Consider the following 22,973-nt stretch of genomic DNA (forward strand, 5'->3'; position numbering starts at 1 on the left):
AAGGTTAAGTAACTCTCACAAGATCATAAAAGCAAATAAACAGAAGAAACTGGTGGGAGAGGGGTAAGCGGAGACACAATCCTATTTTCAGGGAAAGGTCTGAATTCCAAATTCCTCAGCTCCTGCCCAGTGGAACCACCATGCTTCCTCCAGTAGTCTGTCCTGTTTCCAGCCGCAGCCTCTGTCCCAGTCCCTCCTCCCAGAGTGGGCTCCAGTCTTTCCTAGCTGCTCCTGTGTTTCCATAGCCCTGGCAGGCAGGGCTGCATGGTAAGGGTTGACCTGGCCCTCGGCTCCACGCTCTTTCCTGCCCACCTGGCCCCTTCATGACAGAGATGGCCCTTGCTGATATTTGGCTTCAGTGTGTGGCACATGCCTTAGCACATATCTGGGCTCTATAGGTATGTGCTGAGAAATTCTGGGGTGTAGGAGGAAGCCAGGGCCATGATTCTGGTGAGCCAAAGCAGGCCTACTCAGGGCCATAGGATCCAGGTAGGCCAAATGCAATGGCACTGTGAGGTGGGGGACAGAACCTGGGGGTATCCCTATCATGCTATTGAAGCAGTGAGGTCTGAGGTTCCAAGACCCCATGGGTGGGGACGGGGAGGGATATAGACCACAGTCCTGGAATCCAGGACTGCCTTGAGGCAGGCCTAGGGAGTGAATCTCCAACTGGCTGACCTAATCAGGTGATGGTAGTAAGATTAAGGAAGAAATCTGAGCGATTTGGGGATCCTGTCTCCCCAGTCTTCAGAGATTTTCCTTCTCCTTGTCCTGAATTTCTGTTGCTTTAGTTCCTATTAACATCAATTAGTTCATACAAGTTGTTTCATGTCCATTTATGGATGCAGAGCATCTTGATCAGAGATACCGCCTCCATCCTTCTCTCTTCCTCCTTTGTCTGACCAGAGTCAAACTGCTGCTGTTGCTCCAGACTTCCACCTGGCTTTCAGAGGAAAGAGTATGCTGTCTTTGGGCTGTGTTGCCCTTGTGAGCCCCTGACAAGCTTGTGAGCCACGGGGTCCTTTAGAGGTAGAGGAAAAGGCAAATGAGGAGAGAATGACATCCAGGTCCTAGTTCAGAAGATAGGTGATGACATTATATGGGGGTTCCAGTGGGAGGAATGATCTCAGGGGAAGGTTGTGAGTACAAGTCTGGGGTGTGGGGAGTTGGGACTCGTGGGGTATCTGGAAGGATACCATTCTAAATCCCTTCTCCTCTGCTCTGGTGCCCTCTGCTAGGGCAGATTTCAGTCTCGTGTCGTTCCACCGAGAGGGGCTCCTCACCTCTACTTCTCCATCACAGCCCTCCTGTCTTACGTGGGTAGTACCTAGGCCAGTGTCCATCCCTTCTAAAAGGTCTGTAAGCTCCCAGCAGACAGAGCCACATCTTCCCTGTCATATCCCCAGAACCTAGAACTGAGTTTGACTGCAGAGTTCTTGGGTAGGGCTTGGCAAAGGCTGCTGATGTGGTGCAGGCTTAGGAGAGAGGGCTGGCAGGGGCCTATGGCCTAAGAGGTGCCAGTGGCCTGATGCTTCACAGAGTGATTGTCACCAGAGGACTGGAGGATCACTGGATCACTCAGAGGAAATCCACTGATCTGTGTGGGGTGCCCACAGCCAACCCCCATTTACTGAGTGCTCATTTGACCAAGCTTGTCCTATGTTAACTTTTTTATTTCTCTAAAAGCACTATGAGGAATTGTCTTTTTTTTTTTTTTTGCCAGTCCTGGGCTTGAGATCAGGGCCTGAGCACTGTCCTTGGACTTTCTCAAGGCTAGAGCTCTACCACTTGAGCTTCAGCACCACTTCTGGCTTTTTTTTTCCTATGTATGTGGTGCCGAGGAATCGAACCTGGGTCTTTGTGCATGCTAAGCAAGCACTCTACCACTAGGCCAAACTCCCGACCCCAAGGAATTGTTCTTAATCCTATGTGATGTCTAAGGAAACTGTGGCACAGAGAAGCCATGCCCCAAGGGTCCCTCTGGCAGGAAGTGTGAAACAGGGCTTGGCATCCAAAGCAGCTGTCCCCTCCCCTGTTGAGATGTTGCTGTAGTCTTCCCAAACAAACTTGTCATGTTTGGGGACAAAGGTGACAGGGCACCTGTTCTGGAGAGGTATGCCATTCTGGAGTATAGACAAGCCAGATGTGGAGAAGCTGGACTGGAGCGTGTGGAGAGAGTCAAATGTCGGCTGGGTAGCTGAGGTTCACCAAGCTAGTGGCCCAGAAGCTAGAAGTTCAGGGCATGTCAAACTTGAAGACATAGCTTTGAGAATGCATGGAGGTCCAAGGCTGAGAAAGGGTTATAAAAGACTCTCCCTTTCTCTGACAACTTTCTGTCCTCCCCCCCCCCCCACCAAGCACTTTCCTGGCCTTTTCTCCGGCTGTCAGCAAAAAGGACAAAATTATCTTCACCTAGTTTCAAGCCAAAAAAGAAAAAAAAGTCAACCTTGGATTTCAGGGCTAACAAATGATGGAGAGAACTTTTCAGCTCAGGTCTTTGGGCTTTATCCTCTTGTAAAATCCTGACCGAAAATGCTGCTCCGCTTCCATTTTCTTGGTAGTTAATTGAAGATAAGAGTTTCCTGGAGGCAAACCTCCCTGGCCCCTGGCCCTCCCAAAGCAGGAAGTGGTTTTGGAGGGCAGATGTTGCCCAGGGCATCTAGTAAATGTGATGAATCATCTTTGTGAGAGCCACGGGTTGTCTCTGGGGTCCTAACTCCACCGTCAATGGCTGTGTGACTGGGCCAGTCATTTGAGCAGCCCACTACCACCCCTTTACCCCAGCAGTTGGTGGGGTCTGGGATCGGGTGGTCCTAGCTGGCAGGAACTATGATGCTCAGGGCGTCGCAGCTGCCACCCTTCCCCAGCCTGTTCTGAGCTCTGGATTGCATTTGGAAGAGGATTTGATTAGACCCTAAACAGTAGCTCCATTTAGAGGGCCTGGTCCATTTCCTGTGTGCTAACAGGCAGGACCAGGGTAGAATTAACCATGGTCCAGCTAAGCCAGAGAAGTGATGGATGGAGGATGGAGAGATATGAATCCCTTGGGAGGGAGGGAAAGGCAGCACAAGCCAGCTCTCTGCTCATAAAGGCCTGTGAACAGGCTTGTCTCTCTAGGATATTCTGGCTGAAGTGCATGCGTGCATGCATGCCTGTGTGTATGTCCAGTACTGTGGCTTTAACTTAGTACCTGGGTGCTGTCCCTTAGTTCTTTTGCTTAAGGCTTGTACTCTACCACTAGATCCATAGCTCCACTTGCGGCTTTCCCTCCCCTCAATGTTTAATTGGAGGTAAACTCTCATAGACTTTCCTCCTTGGCTGGCTTCAAACCTTGATGCTCAGATCTCAGCCTCCTGAGCTCAGGCCTGAGCCACCAACACCGGCTCTGACTGGGTTCTTGTCACTGTAGCCTGTTACAACAGCTGCCTAACTGGGTATCACCAGCTGCCCGCATTTCCTAAGCACACACTCCTTCAGCATATGGATTTCTCACCTGCTTCACCCAGGGCAGAGACAAGCTTGTTCCCTGCTGTCCACCAATATCTACCACACTCCAGAGCTGTTTGATGCAGACACCTGCCTGTATCATTCACTTGCTGATTGGACAATTCAGGCCTGCCACTTATTCTTCAACCACACCTTTATCTTTATCTCTTCGCCAGCCTTAATTTGGTCGGGCACCTGCCACCTCAGCTCCTGGACTTCTCAGGTCTCCTATAGCTGCTCCAGGGAACTTCTCCCCACTCCCACCAAGCCACCCTCACCCTAGGCTTTCTCAGGATCTCTGGCTTGACCAAACCTACTGGCCAGCCTGGGAGCTCAGCAAAGGACAGAGTATGCTCGGCCTTGTCTGTGCAGCTTTTGTTCAGGGTGGGACAAGCCCAGGCTAGAGGCCTTGGACAGTGCTTGCTCATGGCCTGAACCCCTTCTCTGAAAGTCCTCCTCCCATTGAGACAGGACCTCAAATCCTTACCCCGCAGAGACTGGAGGCAGGAGGCTGGAGTCTTCAGCCTTCCAGACTCTGACTTCTCAGGAATTCTCCTATTGCCTGGGGCTTCAGTTTCTTCATGTCTACATTAAAATGAGACACTAATAGCTACCTTTGTGTCATAAGCTTTTCCTGGGCCAGGCACTGTAGGGAGATTAACTGTAGTTTAGGAGTCCAATGTGGTATCCCTGGGCTCTGTTCCAGATGGGGAGACAGAGGCTCTGAGAGGTCAGGACGCTTGGCTTTAGTTGCACAGCTAGGCCCCACTGGGATCAAAATCAAAGTCTGATTGGAGAGTCAAAGCACGTATCCATGGAGCACTCTGCAAGCTCTTCAGTCCTGGGTAGTTTCTTGGCCAATCCGAGGGGTAGGGCTCTCTGGGGACAGGCCCCCTGCCAGAGTGGCACTTCCCCTCTTGGCTTTGTTTGCTTTGGCCTCAGTCTAGGGCTGGGTTGGCAGAGGCAGGCTGACTCGCATTTCTGGTTTGGGGCCTGGTGCTGTACATTTTCCCCAAGGGACTGGGCGGGCTCTTGTGGACAGGCCCACTGGGATGGGCCTGTGCCCTGCCCCACACCCCAGGAAAGGGGAGATTGTAGCCTGCTCTTGTCTTGGTGTCACTCAGTGCTGCTGCTGCTGCATCCCATCTTTCTCCAGGACTTGGAGAGGCAGGTGGGGCTGGGGCCTGTGGGGAAGGTATTGTGGATGTGGGAACTGGTAATGGGCAAGTTGGTGTTTTTACCCCCGTGAAGATTCTCCCTGGTGAATGGGATGATGGGCTAGGATTTATCAGAACGGGACTTGGAAATAACAGAGCCAGGAAGCCTAGGCTCTGGCCCCTATCTAGTCCTGGAATTACTCAGGGTGGCTTTGCAGTGGTCACTGAGACTCTGTCCAGGCTGGGCCCTGATTCTTTCTGCCTATGAATGGAGAGTCCCTGCCCCTGTCCCTAGGGAAATGAGCTGAGGAGGCTAAAGCCCAGCCCAGAGTTTCTCTGGACTCTAGAACAGGGCTCAACTTGGATTCTGAATGATCAGCAGAGTGTATGTCTAGGGGTTTGGTAGGAAAGGTATGCTTCTTTGTGAGGTCTTTGAGTGTAGAACGTCCCTCTGGACCCATCCTTAAAGTCACCATGACTTAACGGCACCATCACCATCTTCTTTAAGAGATGTCTAGAGCATGTTCTTCTGGCTTGTTGCATGGGCACAGTGGTCATTGCACCTCATAGGAAGACACTAAAGGCTCAGAAGAGGCCAATGACAATTTCTACCCCACCCCACAGTGTCATTCTAGGAAGAAGTCCCCGACCTGCCCTCCCCCTTCTGTCTATGCAATCAGGATCAGCCACTTTTCAGTTGCAGGCAGGACTCTCAGGTTAAAAAAAAAAAGCGTGGATTCAGAGGCACCTTTGTTTGGTCCAGAAACTGGAGCCTCAGGTGCATCCTTGCTGACCCCAGCCAGGGGTAGGGGCTTTCACTTTCATGTGCCCAGACATGTGGCTCTTCACCCCCCCACCCCCACTTCCCTATACTGCATTTTCACTTCCTCTCAGTGCTCCCAGGTGCTAAGGTGATTGCTGGCTTATGTGCAGCACCTGTGGCTTGCTGGCCATGGTGGGGGGTCACTTGATCCTAGCTGAGCATGGGGCTTCACCATCACGGTTTCAACGATTTCCGAGTCAGTCACCGCTTTGTGTTCTTCTGCAGTTGTGCAATAATAATGAGTAGCTCTCCACTCTTGGGCTCAGTTTTCTCAGTTGTCAAATAGTCATTTATGGACTCTACAGGAAGAGCTGGGGATAGTTGTGCTGAAGTTTTTTTTTCATTGCCTGTGCCTGCACATGTTTTCTTGTGTGTGTGTGTGCGTGTGTGTGTGTGTGTGTGTGTGTGTGTGTGTGTGTGTGTGAACTCAGGGCCTGGGTGCTTTTTTTTTTTTTTGCTCAAGGCTAGTCCCCTATCCTTTGAGTCTTGAGTCACAGCTCCATTTCCAGCTTTTTGATGATTAATTGGAGATGAGTCTCATGGACTTTCCTTCCTGGACTGGTTCCAAACTGCCATCCTCAGATCTCAGCCTCCTGAGTAGTAAGGGTTACAGGCATGAGTCACCGACACTTGGCTGGCTGTAACTCCTTGAAGAACAAAATGTGGTCTTTAAATGGTTCTTGTTCCGGGTATTCCAAGTCCTTGAGTGTGGCCAGCGGCCCAGGGCAGGCCAGGGGCCCCATGCCTGTGGGGTCCTCCTGCTTTCCTGGGCCCCACCTCCTTGTGACATTGCTGCTTTTCAGACTCTCATCCAGTCAAACCACTTCTCCCTGTGCGCATGAGATCTACTGTTGGAACCTAGCAAACCCCTGAGGGTTCCTTGGGTTATATGCAAGGCAGGAAATGCGTTTATTTTTGAATCCCTGAGCTTCCTCCAAACAGTTTTAAAATCCCTGGGTAGACCATCCCTTAGCGAGTGGAGTCGCCATGTGCCTGTGACATCTGGTTAGCGCAGGTGTGGGCAATATTTTACAGCTCTGGTTTCGTTCCAGTTTACTGGTTTCAAAAAGATACTTAACATTTAGAGCAGATTCTTGTTTGAGTGACTCACACAGATGGTTGTTGTTTTTTTTTTTTTCCTTTCTCTCTTCTTAAACTTGGGTCCAGGGGAGAAACCGTTTAAAAGCTAGGTTCAATAATCTATCACTTTAGAGATTGCTCTGGACTAGGGACATCTTTTGACTTTGGCCCATGGAAGCAGCAGTGTCTGGCTTCTCCTTTACTCACCTTAAAGGCAACATCACCCCTGTTTCCTTTTCTGAAAAAATGAGGACAGTGACGCACTCCTTACAGAGCAGCGTGGGGCAGGACATGGGCGAGGGAAATCCAGCAGGCCTGTCCCCCACACACAGCTCTTCTCCCCCAAGCGGAGAGAGGTGTCCAGCCAAGAGATCAGGGCGGAAGCCAACGGAGCTGAGCAAAGGGAGTTTTGAGTTTCTTTCTGCGGCGTCTGGCACCTCCACCTCCCGGCCTCCTCTTCTGAGCTTATCTTGTTTTCTTTTTGTTTCCCAGATGCTTGAGACAGAGGCAGATGACAAGGGGAAGATGCCCGTGGAGGAGGGAAAGGGGCCAGGTGCTGAGGATCCTGTGCCCAGCCAAGAACCCTCTCCTGGACAGGCACTTCCTTCAGGACAAGATGCCCCAGCCATCAAGGACTCCACTTCCGGCCCAGAACCAGCTCCTGGCCCAGAATCACTGTCCAGTGAAGACTCAGCTACCTGCCAGGAGCCCCCTCCCCAAGACACCCCTCCAAGCAAGGACTCCCCTCCTCCTATTCCAGCCCCCCTCCCCTGCCAGGACCCTCCCGCTGATCAAGAACCTGCTTCTAGTCAGGACCCTCTGCTCAACAAAGCCCTCTCTGCGATCTCAGAGCCTCCTTCTCAGGACCTTCCACCTCATCATGGTCTGCTTCCCAATCAGGTCTCCCTGTCAGCGGAGGCCCCTGCCGAGGAGACTTCAAGCACTGGAGAGCCATCAGCAGTGGCCGCCAGACCCAGCTTCGTGATCCCCGAAGTCCGGCTGGATAGCGCCTTCAGCCAGCAGGCAGGGGCTGAGGGGGGCAGCTCTGGAGATGAGGAGGATGCAGAAGAAGCAGAGGAAGGAGAGGAAGATGAGGAGGAGGACACCAGTGATGACAATTATGGGGAGCGCAGTGAGGCCAAGCGCAGCAGCATGATCGAGACGGGTCCTGGGGCCGAGGGGGGCCTCTCCCTGCGTGTGCAGAACTCGCTGAGGCGCCGGACGCACAGCGAGGGCAGCCTGCTGCAGGAGGCCCGTGGGCCCTGCTTCTCCTCCGACACCACCCTGCACTGCTCTGACGGCGAGGGCTCCTCATCCACCTGGGCCATCCCTTCACCCCGCACCCTCAAGAAAGAACTGGGCCGCAATGGTGGCTCCATGCACCACCTCTCCCTCTTCTTCACCGGACACAGGAAGGTAAGAAGGCTGACGGTGAGGAGAAGGGCTCTGATACATGAGACCGGGGAGGGAAGCCCAGCGCCTGTGGGATGGGAACAGCCACCGTATCCCACCCCAGCCCTTCTGAAAGCCCCACAATGAGCCTTCTGCCCATTGGACAGAAGACAAAACCAAGGCAGGGAAGCTCAAGAAAACAGAGCCTGAACAAACCCAGAGCATTCGAACTGTGGAGGTTTTGTTCCTACAGCCCCACGATCCTGTGTTCCCCTCAGGAGGCAGAATAGGCTTGACGTAGCCCAGAGCATTTTCCATTTGGACTGAAAAGATCGGGAATAGTAACTGGAGAAATAAAAAGTGAATATTTAGATCTGGTCAAGGCTTAGCTGCAAAAACAAAAATGATGCCCCTTTATTCTGTGCTAGCATAGTGCTAAGGATTCACACTGACCCACTACTTCTCACAGCCTTGGGGAGCAGAGAGTGCTTTGGTGCCCATTTTGTAGATGAGAAAACTGAGACCCCGAGAGGTTATCTAATATACCCTATGTGGCACTGCTTCTAATCATCTGAAATAGGATTAGAATCTGGTTGCAAGACTAGAGCCCTTTTAGAACCATGTTATTTATTTGCTTTGTGTAAATATTTATAAATAGATAAATGTTTATGAATTTCCTGGTGTGCGTCCAGACCCTGTGCTCAGTGCCACAGCTTGAGCCCTCGAGAAAGGCGCTGACTCTGTAGGATGGGAACATGGCCCCACAGGGAACAGTCTGTGTGTGGCCCTGAAGGTCACCTGCCAGTTTAACCCCAGGCTTTGTTCCGTACTAATTGTGAGCACTTGCATGCATCACCCAGCTCCTCCAAGGCTTGGTTTCCTTCTGGAAACCAAGAGGTTTGCAGGACTTCTATCTGGATGGGTGGGCATGGCCACACAGGTGACATTGACACTTTTGTTCAGGCCCTGGGGAACGCTGGTTCCATTCTTACTCTTGAAGTGAAGCAGTGATGTGAGAGGTGTTGCTATGACAACTGTGTGAGGCTGAGTGGGGGCAGGTTCCCAGGGAGTGCAGCTGACTCTCACAGATCTGGAAGTTGAGGAGAGACCCCAGGACCTGAGACCCTCAGGAAAGGCCTCCCAGGAAACATGCTCCCAGGCTTAACCTGGCAGGGGTTAGAGCAAGGGGAGGCTGTGTCACAGGGCATTCCTAAACAGTGGACACAAGGTACCCATACTACCATTCCGCCCTCCGAACCCACGGCAGACGTTACTAATGGATTCCAGCACACTTCACTATGTTGAGACAAGCTCTCCCAGCCTTGTGAGCCTCCTAGTTACTAGTAATACGGAAGACCCAGTACATGGAAAGACACTTGCTGCTGCAAAGTGGTCAGACTTAAGGTGCAGGCTGAGCCCCTCTAGAAAGGACTATAAACTTTAGTACCTGAAATTGGGACTGGCTCTCAATTTCCTCATCTGTGTGTGTGTGTGTGTGTGTGTGTGTGTGTGTGTGTGTGTGTGTGTGTGCGTGCGTACACGTGCACATGCACACATGTGTGCATATGTTCTGGAATCACCAGGGGAGATGACTTAGTCCTAGATTCCGCTCCATGCCTGCACTGTGCACTGCTGTCTGCTTCCCAGATCTGTTGGCCCCACTCCTATCTAGGGACAGATACTTCCACATGGGAGTCCAGCAGGCCCACACCAGCTCTCTCCTGCCTCAACATCCTCCTTTGGGTGCCCAGGGTTCCGGCTGGAATTCTTCCTTCCCCTACTCTCCTCCATCACTTCCTCTTTGTTGCTTCCTTCTTTGGGGCCTTCAGTGACTGAGCTGGCGGGGGCTTCAGAGGCTGCCCCTAGCCCCGTGGAGGCCTCCCCAGACCCAGCTTCCACCTACTTGACCCCGAGTCTATCACCATCCTCATGCTGTTCTCTATGGCTGCTGGCTTCCGTAAAACTGTCCTGGGTGAGAGGGCATAAGCCTGGAGAGGCAGGCCGAGCACGGGCCTAGCTGTGCACTGGCAGCGGGGCCTCAGTGTCCTCACTGGAGAAATGGGTTTGTTCATTGTCCTCCTGCCGGGAAGGACAAGGAATTTGATACAGTGACTTGGCACCGATCACCTGGTCAGTGCTCATAAACAGCCCTCAGGAGGAGGAGGAGAGGGGAAGCAGAGGAGGAGGAAGCGGAGGCCAGCAGAAGCAAACCTATCAATAATTATGCTGCCGTTCAGAGTTCTGCCATGTCTCTTTCGTGACCCTGGAAACTCTGTTGCCTAGTTAAGCCTAGTGTTCTTTCAACAGGGAGACGCCTGGGGCCATGTTGTCCCTGGCCACAGCAAGTCATGGACAGTAGCCTTATCGTGTCCACCCACCCGAGATCCTCTGCATCTCGTGTCGATGAGGGGCTGGGGTAGTGTGGAAGGGGGTGGTTAACAGTTTTCCTCCAGGATTTCTATCCTCCCGACTTGAGCCTGGCTGTCTTTGGAGAGCCATGGACCAGCCTCCGTGCCTCAGATAGTACCAAGGCAAAAGGTGAAGAGAAGAGGGCAAAGCCTTCAGTGTGCAGTCAAATAGACCCAGGTTCAAGTCTCAGCTCTGCTTTTACCTTCCTGGGACCTGGGTCGAGTTGCTTTGTTCTCTGAACTCCAGTTTTCTTTTGTGAAACGAGGACGCCAAATCTTTCTAGTGTTGACGTGGTCTGTAGAAAGTGCTGTGTTGGAGACATCAAAAGCCCTGAGCACAGGACAGTGCTCTCATGATGACGTAAGGCCTAGGAAGGCCAGGCAGGGCCACCAGAGCACAAGCCGCCTGCCACAGGCTGGTACTCTGGCCCAGTGTTGTCACCCACCCCTATCACCCTGCCCTCGTGTGCCTGGAGAGATTTCCACTGCACAAAGGGGCGTTAGAACCACAGATCATAACAGTGGCCTCACAGGTGGGCTGGCTGAGGTCCAGAGAGGGAGAGAAGGAGGATCGTGCACTGGGTTCTGTCTCCTATGTGGAGCTGAGTTGGCTCAGAGCGCTTCCTACTGCCAGGGCCTAGTCCTCCTTCTGAGACACCCCAATTAGGTGAGTTCAGTGTATAGGCCCCACATTGAGTTGCATTCTAGCCTGGTCTGCCTCAGCTCAGTGTCACAGCTACAGGTAGCAGCACGTCCCCGGCCATGCTTGCTTCTTCCCCTCCCAGGGGCCTGGCTCTGTTGCAGCTGTCGAGGACAATACCAGGCTGGCTACACTAAGCTTGTTGTCTAGGTTAGAGGTGAGATAAGAGGACCCCTAGATGCCCTCCAGCCCGTGTGTGTGTGTGTGTGTGTGTGTGTGTGTGTGTGTGTATACTTCCAAGGCTACTATTCTCCAAAAATGTAAAGAAACATTACACCCACCACACACAGCCCAGTGGCCCCAGAGTGAAACCAAGAGAGAAAACCAGTTGGGGCTCTGCTAGCCCCTGGGACCTCTCAGTCACCTCTGGGTTCTGAAGCCAGACTCCAAATTCTCCCCTTGAGAGATCCCAGGCCAGTCACCAAAGTACTCTGGGCTCCGGTCCCCTCCCCTCCTAAACTGTAACACAGATCAGAAAATAGGTCTTAGAATTGTTGAAAGGCTAAATTCAATACTATCAAAGCACTTAGCACAATACTCAGCACTTGCTAAGTGCCCAATAAATTGTAGCAAACAGTAACTAGCTAATGGTAAACTGAGTCTTCATTCTCATGTGCCACGCACTCTCTCTCCCACACACACATTTTGTGCGTGTGTGTGTGCGCCAGTGCACACGCATGCATACTTTAACTCAGTAGCTGAGAATTATCCGTTTGCTTTTTTGCTCAAGGCTAGTGCTCTACTACATGAGCCACAGCTCCATTTCCAACTTTTTAATGGTTAGTTGGAGATAAGTTTCTCATGGACTTTCCTGTCCAGGGTATCTTTGAACCGTGATCCTTAGATCTTAGCCTCCTGAGTAGCTAGGATTACAGGCATGAGCCATTAGTGCCTGACTAGCTTATTTAATATTGTACCATGGCCCTGGCAGGTGCATCCAGTTTATGAAGAAAAGGAGGCACAAAACAGGGAGAGAGCTCAACTAAGGACTATGAGCTTACTGCGTGACTGAACTAGGATTCAAATCCAGGCAGTTTCCCATCTCCACTCTTAATCATGATTATCATTATAGTTACCCTGACCCTAAAAGTCACAGTTATTATTCCAAGAAGTGTTGAGCTCCTGGTTCCTGGGCAGCTCCTGGGGATTCCTGCCAAAATTCACCTCCATTGGCCTCTTCCCAGGTCATAGCCCCATAAGATACAGTGAGGACTGGGCAGATAGAGATGCCCGTGGGGCCATGATGCCTTTTACATGATGCAGCAGCAGAAGGAACGTGGGGAAACCTCGGTGCTCAGCTGCCCTAGCTACCTAGGGAAAACTTGCAGGCTCAAAGCCCCCATCTCTCATGGATGGGGCCCTGTGGAAGAAGATTCCTCCCAGCGGTGGAAGGAAGAGCCCATTTCCCAGCAATGCAGAGGCCGGGTTGGTGGCTGGCCGGGAGTGGTCCCCGGGCCCATTGTGTGGCGCTGATAAAGTGCGGAAGCTGAGGTTAGAATGGGAGGAAGCCCTGTGCTGTGGGCTCTTTCCCACGGGTGGGGGCCCTGAGCATTGCCCACCAGGCTGCAGCGTGTGTGTATACTAGGACAAGCCCAGTGAATCTTCCACCCAGCCCATCAGCAAGCCCTCACCCAGCCTCTGCTGTCTCTGGGAAACTTTCTCCAAGTCGGAGGAAACAGAACACACGCTAGGTTCCACACTGTGTGGGTGTGGGCCCCAGGGTGCACGTACACACGTGTTTACTCTCCTAGTGACCCGCAGACTCAGGAAGGAGGCCTTGCCCTGAGTCTTCCCTGGGAAATGCTAACATTGCCACCCTGACATTTGAGCGTCTTCTGGTGGACAAACACAGGCTTTGAATGTAAACGGACTTTGATTCCAGCTGTCACTGAAATGCTGGGACTCTGAGCAGGTGATGGAGGTCCTGCTGAATATACCATGTAACTAATAGTGAGGAATAGCTTGATATTATGAGCATTATGAATGGAGGCATAGTCCATCCACCCACCCATCCATCGATGCATCCAAATATCCATCCATCCATCCATCATCATCCATCCACTATCTTTAGCAGGTTCTCCACTGAGGCCAGCCACTTCCCCTACTGAAACTGAGGCCCAGATTGAATCTCATGAGGAGTCTGTCTAGGGGCCATGCATGGTAACCCTCAACCTTGTCTTATGACACAGATTCATGCCATCCAGTGACAGTGCTTCTGCCACCTTGGAGCAGAGCCTTGGTTCCTGCTGTGAGGCAAACCATAGCAGGGGCCTGGTGTCTCCAAGAGGATGCTTAAGCATGGGCAGGTACAAGGAGATAAGATGGCCCTTAATTAAAGTGTGGGGGTCTGCAACCCCCCTCTCCCTCCCCACTCTGTCTCCAAATGTGAGAAAACATGAACTATTCTGTTTTATTTTCATTAACTTGGTGATCTCTAGCTCCATCCATTTTCTAACAAATGACAACTACATTCTTTCTTGATCAATACTCTACTTTATGTGTGTATATATACTTAAAAAAAATCACTTATCAGAAGGTGTTGGTGGCTCACGCCTGAAGTCCTGTCTACTTGGGGGGCTAAACTCAGGCGACCATGGTTGAAGCCAACTCAGGCAGTGAAACTCATATCTCCCATAAACTTCCCCAAAAGGCCAGAGGTAGAGCTGTGTCTCAAACAGTAGAAAGCTACCCTTGAGCAAAAAGAAAAAAAAAAACCAAAAATCAACTCAGGGACAGCACTCCGGGCCTGAGTTCAAGCCCCAGGACCAACACTATTTGTTGACAGTCTCCTGAATTGATACCACGCACACACACACACACACACACACACACACACACACACACACACACACACACACGACCCCTAGCCAATAATGGATATTATCCAGAGGGTCCTAGGAAGCCTTGGAGAGCTTTAAATCAAGAGTGGTGCTCCCCGACTCATATTACATGTGGCTCACCAGTGCCAGGCCACCTCTGACCTTCAGAATCCTGATGAATTGATTTGAGAAACTAAGGAGAGGAATGGAGGCTCAGAAACAGACAGAACCTGGCCAAGTCACACGTCAGGAGACTGGCTAGAACTTAGTTCTCCTGCCTGTCTGACCTATCATGATGCTTGTCTGTCTGGACTGGCCCCAGCAGGCCAGTCACTCTTCTGAGCCAGTCACCCTCTCCATGCAGGCTGTTCCCAGTCATTGGTGCCCCCCCCACCCCAACACACCTGATCTGCAGGGAGCAGAAGTGTTGGGGGCTGGAGCAGGGGTAAGGGATGCTGAATCTCTGCTCCTCTCAGTTTGGTCAGGAGTTTCAGCTGAACTGCAATGTATCATCTGTCTTTTCTCTCCAGATGAGCGGAGCCGACCTTGGGGATGATGACGAAGCCTCCAGGAAGAGAAAGGGCAAAAACCTGTACGTTGGGAAGACCCATGAGCATTCTTGTGCTGGGGTGGGGGCAGGGGGCTCCCTATGCCAGTCTTCCTCTTCTGCCCCCGGGCTCATCTCTCCTCCAGAGATAGTGCTCCCCCCCCCCCCCCCCACAGAGAGACGCCAGGGAATTGCCATGTCTCATGACTTTGCAGGGGTCCCAGTGTCCTGAGCATTCCCTCAGTGTAAAGCAAGGTGGTGCTGAATACCTGGCAGCCATGGTGAGCCAGAGCCAGCAAGCCTGGGTGGGTGCCTGGTCCTGCTCAGACTCAGTGCTAAGCAATGATGTGGACTGGTCCTTTCTTCCCTCTGGGCCCTTGAGTGATGGGAGAAAGGGCAGTGAGACAGTTCTCAGACATTGCCAGGAGGGGGCACTGCTGGCCTGGCTACGTTATCCCATATTCCTGAAGCCTTTGGCCATGCTCAGGCCTCTTTATACTTGTGGAAGATTAGTGGTCATTTGGTTGGTTGTTGGTACACTTGGGTGTTTTGTGTGAACTCAGAGCTTTTCACTCGCTAAACAGGCACTCTACCACTTGAACTACACCTTCAACTCCATTTTGCATTTGTTATTTTCTCTCCCTTTCCCCCTCCTTCTCCTCCCCCTCCCTCTCCTCCCTCTCCCTCTCCTCTCTCTCCCTCTCCTCCCTCTCCCTCTCCCCCTCCCCATCTCCCTCCCTCCTCCCCCTCCACCCCCCTCCTCTCCCTCCTCCCTCCTCTCTCTCTTGCCAGTCCTGGGCTTGAGCTCAGGGCCTGAGCACTGTCCTTGGACTTTCTCAAGGCTAGAGCTCTACCACTTGAGCCTCGGCACCACTTCCGGCTTTTTTCTATGTATGTGGTGCCAGGCAAGCACTCTACCACTAGGCTAAACTCCCAGCCTGCATTGGTTATTTCCAAGGTAGGATCTCACTTTATGCCTGAGCCAGTCTGAGGATGACAGGCACATGCCACAGGGCCTGGCCTCTGTGCTTCTCCAGGGTTGGGATAACAGTTGCCTGCCACCCAAGCCCAGGCATTCATTGAGATGGAGTCCTTTGAATGTTCATGCTAGGGCTGGCCTTCAAACACCATCCTCCATCCTCTGCCTCCTAAGTAGCTGGAATTACAGGCCTGAGTCCCTGCACCCAGCAGGTGTGGAGGTTTATTAGAGGCACCTATTATCCAGATGTGTGTGTGTCTCTTTGTACTATCAAGTTTAAGACCATAGAGACTGAGAAGGTACAGGGACAAGGCCTCAGGGCTTACCTCTCATGGCAGCCCACCTTCTCTCCAGGCTCAGAAACCCTCACCATTATCTAGACATGGGGAAAGAAGCCCAAAGTGCTTTCTAGATGATTTTTCTGGGCCTCTTCCCTAGCCTTGACCTTATGCAAGTATGCAGCCTTTCTTCCCCAGCTCCCCTGCCCAATCCTGGTTTGGGTAACAACTGTAAGCTTCTCTTACTGCAACCAGCACAGCTGTGCTTTCTAGAGAGGGTGAAATGTACAGCAACAATTCTTTACATTACCTATTCTTCTTTATCCTCCTTTCAGGATGGAGGGCCTGCACTGGGTCAGAGTCACGGGGATAGTGCTGCCAGGGGGGAGCGCGTGACAGTGGAGGGTGGGTATTTAGGGCACTGAACTCGTTTGAGACCATGCCTTTAGTCATTGAATGCTTAAAGCCTGGTTACCTACCGGTTTACCTGCCTGCTTCTCCTCCTTCCTTCCCTCCCTCCTTCTCTCCCTACCTCCCTCCTCTCCCTCCCCCTCTCCTGTCTTTTCTAGTTCTAGGGTTTGAACTCAGCACCTCTTGATTATTTGGCATGCTTGCTCCAGACAATCTACCGCTTGAGCTATACCTTCAGTCTGTCTTTTTGTTGGTTATTTATTTTTATTTATTTTATTTTATTTTTTGCCATTTCTGGGCTTGGGCTCAGTGCCTGAACATTGTCCTTGAGTTTTCTCAAGGCTAGAGCTCTACCACTTGAGGCAAGTACCACTTCTGGCTTTTTCTATGTATGTGGTACCGAGGAATTGAACCTGGGTCTTCGTGCATGCCAGGCAAGCACTCCACCACTAGGCCAAACTCCCAGCCCCTTTGTTGGTTAATTTAGAGATGATATCTGGCAGACTTTTCTCCCCTGGCTGGCTTTGAACCATAATTATCTGGATCTCAGCCTCTTGGCTTGCGAGGATCATAGGTGTGAGGCTCACACTTTAAAAAGCTTAGTTACAGACTATTAGTATTTGATATAATCATCAAAATAATAACCAACATGCCAGTGGCAGTGGTTATAATCCTAGCTAATCAGGAGGCTGAGAGCTGAGGACCTCGGTTCAAAGCCATCTTGGGCATGAAACTCTGTGAGACTCTTATCTCCAATAACCTACTCAAAAAATCTGCAGGTGGCACCGTGGCTCAAATGGTAGGGTACTCACCTTGAGCAAAAGAGTTCAGAGCCAGTAACCAGGTCCAGAGTTCAAGCCCTGGGATAAGCAAAAACAAATAATAACACTAACCAACAAGCACTGTGCCAATCCCTGTTCTATAGGTACTACATGTGGTCTAATTTCATCTTTCATTTGTGTCTCTTTTTAAAAATATTATCCTTTTATTTTGTGAATGAGTAAGCGGACACTTGGACAAAGTTAGTCACTTGTCCAAGTGACATATGGGGCTGGGCTTGGGGACGGGCCTACAGACTCATGCCTGATGATCTGGGAGGAGCCATTGGGCTGGCAGTAAGTAGGCCCAGCCTCCTCCAGCAACACAAGAGTTCCAAGGGGAGAGCAGTGGTCTGTGGGCTGGAGGTCAGTCCCTGGGCATCTGTGTCTCATGTGGCCACCAGGGGGCTAGGTCATTCAGCACAGAGCACTAAGCCCCAGGAAGTAGCTTTTCCTCCTCCTCCTCCTCCTCCTCATCCTCCTCCTCCTCCTCCTTTCCTTTCCTTTCGTATAGGTTCAAGCCCTGAGGCTTGAACCCTGTTCATTAGCTATTTGGCTCAAGGTTGGCACTTTACCACTTGAGCCATGCTTCTTTTTCTTTCATCTTTTGGGTGGTTCATTGGAGATAAGAATCTCAAGAACTTTACTGCCCAGACTGACTTCAAACTAGGATCCTCAGATCCCGGGCTCCCGAATGAATAGGATTATAGGTATGAGCCACAGGCACCTGGCTTGGAAGTTATTTTCTTGCTCTGTGTCCCCCAAGCTCTCTTAGGAATGCTACCCTAATCTAGGGGCTGTTGGCCCTGGGACTCTTTTGGCTTGGAAACTCCTAAATCGGAGGCCTCTCCTAGACTTTCCAGAGTAGATGTGGTTGGAAATCCCATGCCTGTGCACTTTTGCACTAGAGCTGTGCTAGAGCCTTCCTTGTGACCAGCCACAGTCCCAGCAGGGGGTAGGTGCTATTGTCAGCCCTGCTGGACTCAACCTACCGAAGAGAAAGGATACATGCTGCTGCTGCTGCTGCTGCTGCTGCTGCTGGGTCTGGAATTGGACCCCAAGGTGGGCGGGTTCTGGACCTGGGCTCTCCTCCTTGGCCGTGTACAGGCTTCCTTAATTACAACAGGGAATCCCAGTGGTCCTGTGCCATGTGAAGCTTAAATAAGTTCAGAAGCATGAATGTCATAAACTCTCTCCGAAGTTGAATCATTTCGATTGGACACATACTTAGTTTTGTGATTTGGATAATTCATTTCTCTTTTTCTTCTTGGGTTTCAGTTCAGCATTTTGCATCTTCAGAAAGATGGAGACCTAAATTGACACTGAAATTTCATTAGTGTTAATAATAAACATTTTGATTATTTGAAAAAATATCAGTAAATATTCATAACAAGTAAACAATTAACTTGCAGATCATGGGTGTTTTTTTTTCTTTTGCATGTATGTAAGATTTGTACTTCTGAAGTTATTCAGATTAAGAACAACCCAGACTTGTGGGGGCCTCTGGGGTATTTTTGTGGATGGACAGATAGACTGACCCCCAGTGACAGAGGCTAGCAGGGCTGTCGTCATGGCAGTGTCCAGCCAGGGGACCAAGGGGCAAAGGAAACAGACTAGAGCAAGAGGCCTTTAACCCCTTTCTCACCAGGACCCTTGCAAAAATCTGCCTTCGGGGAGGAGTGGCCTGACTAAACATGGATTTTTAGCTAAAAATAGCCATTCTGTGCCACTCTGGTGGGCAGAGCCTGGCTCCCCTCCCTTGGTCTTCCTAGCAATTTGCTGACTTGGATTCTCCCCACCCAGCTCTGTGCTGCCATAGTAACGGGGAGGCTGGTCACAAATAACTGGGTCTGGCTTCCTGCCGGGGGCGGGCTCCAGAGGCTGTCCCTTGCCGACACATGCCCCTTTCACGGCTCCAGGAGGAGGGGTGTATTTTTTTTTTTTTTCTTTTCTGCTCCCTCTCCTGGTCCCTCCCATTTCCTGACTCCTCCTGTCTGAAATCCCAGTCCGGACTAGTGCCTGCGAATCCAGTCATCCGGCTACAATTCCAGCAAGCAAGGACTTCAGAACTGGGCTCCCCGCAGCCCAGGACCTAGGGTGGAAGTCAGGAGCAGACGGGGTGTTCCCTGCAGGTGGGGGGCTCTCCGAGATGCTCCGGGGCATGTATCTCACACGCAATGGGAACCTGCAGAGGCGGCACACCATGAAGGAGTACGTGCCCGCCACCTGGCCTGTGCCCTCCCGCAACTCTGGTTTTGCAGGGGTCGTGTGTACCAGGCTCACCAACATTGCTTCTCTGCTTTTTGTCCCCAGAGCCAAGGACATGAAGAACAAGCTGGCAATCTTCAGGCGGCGGAATGAGTCCCCGGGAGCCCAGCCAGCAGCCAAGACAGACAAGATGATAAAGTCATTCAAGTAAGTCCCCACTGGATCTTGGGGGGAATGGGGCTAGACAGTGGGGTTAGGAGAAGGGCTTCTGGGGAGATGGGGAGCCTAGTACCCAACGATCAGCAGCCACCACAGGGAGCCCTTATCCTGGGGAGGAAGGCCAGGCAAGGGGCAAGGGGGCTGAAAGTGGTTCTAGTTCCAAGAAAGGGAGGAGATCCCCCCACCTAAGGCCCCTCAATCCCCGTCAGCGACAGCCTGGGCCGAGTGCTGCTAACAAAAGCCTCCTAGCCTGGCTTCCCCCACGCCCCTCAGCCTCACTGTGTTCTTGTCCCCTTAGGCCCAGCTCGGAGGAAGCCCTCAAGTGGAGTGAGTCCTTGGAGAAGCTGCTGCTTCACAAATGTGAGTGTGGCCAGCTGCTTCACCTCTCTCCCCCTCCACCCCCGCTGCCTCCAGCACTTCATTTTCTCTCCTCCCTCTCTCCTTTCCCCTTTCATCGGGACCCAAGGAATATCTTGGAAAGACCCTCTTCCTATTCTCCCAGGCTCAGCCAGGTATCCCTGATGTCGGGTGAACTCAGGCAGCGTCTGCTCAAACCTTGGGGTCAGCTCCTGCGAACCCTTCCCTCTCCCCCTGGGAACTGGCCCTGCCTGCTGGAGGCCATTGGGACCTGTGTTATTCCCAGAATAACAATCAACCGTTCCATGTACTGAGGACTCACACTGGGCCAAGTGTGCCCGGCATCACATGTTCCAATGGGCAGGATCCCATCTGGGCTCTTGAGATGAGATTGGTGATCCCTGTTTTGCAGATAAGGGTACTGAGGCATTGATAGGGGGGAGACCTGGCCAGGCCCATCATGAGGCACTGGCAGGACTACAACAGGGTTCTAGGGTTCTCTTCCTCAACTCTCTGCATTTTCTCCCTTCGGGCTCCCGAAGGGCAAGCTGGTGGGGTGTGAGGGGGCCTTAAGAACAATCTGGGCTAGCTTTGCTTCTCATCCAGGCCTGGGCTTCTCCTTACAGATGGCTTAGAAGTGTTCCAGGCCTTCCTTCGCACTGAGTTCAGCGAAGAGAACCTGGAGTTCTGGCTGGCGTGTGAGGACTTCAAGAAAGTCAAGTCACAGTCCAAGATGACAGCCAAAGCCAAGAAGATCTTTGCTGAATTTATCGCCATCCAGGCATGCAAGGAGGTAGGACCCCAAACTGATGCTCAGGCTCTCGTTCCCATGGCCCAGTGGTACTTTGGCTGCAGAGATATCCAGCAGCTCAGAAAGGGGAGCCCAGGGAAGAGTAGGATGGATCGGGTCATCATGAAATATCCCCCACTGATACCCTGATCCATCTAGGCTCATGGCTCAGCCTTTTACTCACGACACCCTGTAAAATGAGTTTCAAGATCATCTTTGTTTTAAGAACAAGAAGATGGTCTCAGAGTGGTCTTATAATTGCTCCCATCTATGGAGAGCCTACTGTGTGCCAGGCACTGAGGGTTTTATGTGCGTGCTCTTGTTGAATTAGCATGCTTAGTCTACAGATAGGAAGACTGAGGCTTGGTGAATGGGGGAGATTTGCTTAAGCACAGCCAGGATGTAGAACTGCTAATGTGAACCCAGTTAGTGGAAGGATGGTGTTTTCGGGTCCCACAAATTCCACCACTCCTCCAGGAAGCCACTTTGCCAGGATTCTAGTCCTCTGGGTGGAGGGAGGGCTTCTATTGCAGCAGCTTCTATGCTGTGCACAGAGGGATTTGCAGTGGTGAGACCAGATTGCCCCCTAGATTTTCTAGCACGGGACCTCCGGGCTGGGTGCCCTCCAGGCAGCCCTGACCACCTCTCCTGTGCATCCACAGGTGAACCTGGACTCGTACACCCGGGAACACACCAAGGACAACCTGCAGAGTGTCACGCGGGGCTGCTTTGACCTGGCCCAGAAACGCATCTTTGGGCTTATGGAAAAGGACTCATACCCTCGCTTTCTCCGTTCTGACCTCTACCTGGACCTCATTAACCAGAAGAAGATGAGTCCCCCACTCTAGGGACCACAGAAGTCCAGCTTAGCGATCACACCGAATGGGTTGGGCTTCCTGCCCACCCGCCTCCCTCCCCCCACGACGGAGGGGGCAAGCGAGCCCCCAGAGGCTGTGTCTCCAAATGGACGATGGATAGTTGGGTTCAATGCCTGGACTGAAAAAGGCCCAGGCCACTGGAGGAGTAGGAGGACAGGCCCCATTGGGCCTCCACTGCCCTGGTACGAGGGGTCTGGTACAAGGGCCCTGACGGTCAGGTGACCCTACTGGAGTCAGATCTGGAGCTGCAGCTTTCTGCTTTGGATGTTTCATTTGGAGGTTTTTGTGCTGACCAAGTTCCTTAAAGAACTGGCTGGTGGGACAGCGGGCCTGAGCTCTGGGGCCATCCTGGGATGGGGGGGTGCTGCTGAGGCTTGTAGCTCAGACCGCCCCCCCCACGTTTTATTTATTTAAACAGTAGTTGGATGCTTGGCCCACGTGCTCTAATAGGAAATCCGTGCTCCATCATCTTCCTCAATGACAAGTGCAATATTAGAACCAATGCCTTGGGAAAGCCACTGTGGAAAAGGTGGCTACCAGTTTCCAGCTTGGGGAGCATTTGCTGGTTCCAGGAACCAGTTTGTGCAGCTGGGCCTTCTGGACTGATGAGGCCTGGAGGGGCCTGACCTCCACAGAAATCTGGCACCCCTAGGTGGAGTGTTCCTGGGTGGGGTATCCCTGGAAACGCATGGCATCCTCAGACTACACAGTAGCCGAAGTGCTGGAACAAATAAAAGGCCTGTGTCACTTCTCCTTCTTGGTCCTTTCTGTCTTCCTGGTCTTGAACTTTTCCAAGTGGATGGGGTCGTGAAGGCTGGCAGGTGGATTGCCAACCTAGCTGAAGCTTTTCCTTGCCTCTCTCCCTGGGATCATAAACTCTGTTAGCCAGGGAGATGGTGTTATGGGCACCATATGACTTCCGTGCATACTGGCAACCTGTCTTAGCGAGCCTCCCATTTCATAGGAGAGGAGACCGATGTACCCCAGCCCAGCTGACTCGTCCCAGTTCCGTAGGCAACAGGTGGCAGAGACAAGACCCAGCCTTGATGGCTGCAGTGTAGGTGCTCTCGCTCCTGCTAGATGGCCTGGCTGCCAGCTGGCTATGTGACCTTCAAAAGGTTCCTCCATTTCTCTGCACTGCCACCCCTTGAGGTTCTAATGGAATCCATAAGGCACTGAGCATGCCTCTCCCTCTGTGCCTTTGTTTCCCCTTTCGCTTGTCAGGAGGTGTAAGTTCAGGTATAAATGCCTGACCCAAAGGCCCATTCCAGGGGAAGTAGGGCCTGAACCTAGACCTAGACCACTCACTAAAAGTGAGCATAAGATGATGAAAACCCAGGCCAAGCCAAATTCCAAACCGGTCCCGCTGCCTTCCTCACCCTGGCCCCCGGCCTCCCCGGGCGGTGGCTTGGGATGGGCCTGGGTCTTTGAGGCTCCTGTGGATGGAGCTGGGACAGAGGGACTGGGCCACGTCTCCTTGAGTCTTGTTCCTGGCCCGCGGGGAGACACAGGGTGTGTAACCCTCTTCTCCCTGCTTCCCCTGGTGTGGCTCTAGTGCATGGGGAGGCCTAAAATTGGTGACATCACTCAGAGGTGCGAGGGGCCGAGTCCTCAAGAGGGCTT

At 52.1% G+C, this 22,973-nt stretch overlaps 1 protein-coding gene across 6 annotated transcripts in view; it reads left to right on the forward strand.

The window, feature by feature from the left end:
• Rgs3 (regulator of G protein signaling 3) overlaps nt 1–22,101 on the forward strand; it is a 140,887-nt gene extending 118,786 nt beyond the window's left edge. For 4 of the 6 annotated variants that reach the window (XM_090330473.1, XM_090330472.1, XM_090330474.1 and 1 more), the window contains 6 exons: nt 7,039–7,962; nt 14,396–14,457; nt 19,212–19,313; nt 19,624–19,685; nt 20,309–20,475; nt 21,135–22,101. In XM_090330473.1, the coding sequence (XP_090186599.1) occupies nt 7,039–7,962; nt 14,396–14,457; nt 19,212–19,313; nt 19,624–19,685; nt 20,309–20,475; nt 21,135–21,320 (1,503 nt within the window). In that variant the 3' untranslated portion in view covers nt 21,321–22,101. Of the gene's footprint in view, nt 1–7,038; nt 7,963–14,395; nt 14,458–18,900; nt 19,110–19,211; nt 19,314–19,623; nt 19,686–20,308; nt 20,476–21,134 lie in introns of those variants that run through there. The other 2 variants (XM_090330476.1, XM_090330475.1) reach the window with 2 other exon arrangements.
• The last annotated feature ends 872 nt before the right edge of the window (nt 22,102–22,973 follow it).

Source organism: Megascapheus bottae, chromosome 3, assembly GCF_031878675.1.
Source record: "Megascapheus bottae isolate mThoBot1 chromosome 3, mThoBot2.hap1, whole genome shotgun sequence".
Taxonomy (NCBI): domain Eukaryota; kingdom Metazoa; phylum Chordata; class Mammalia; order Rodentia; family Geomyidae; genus Megascapheus; species Megascapheus bottae.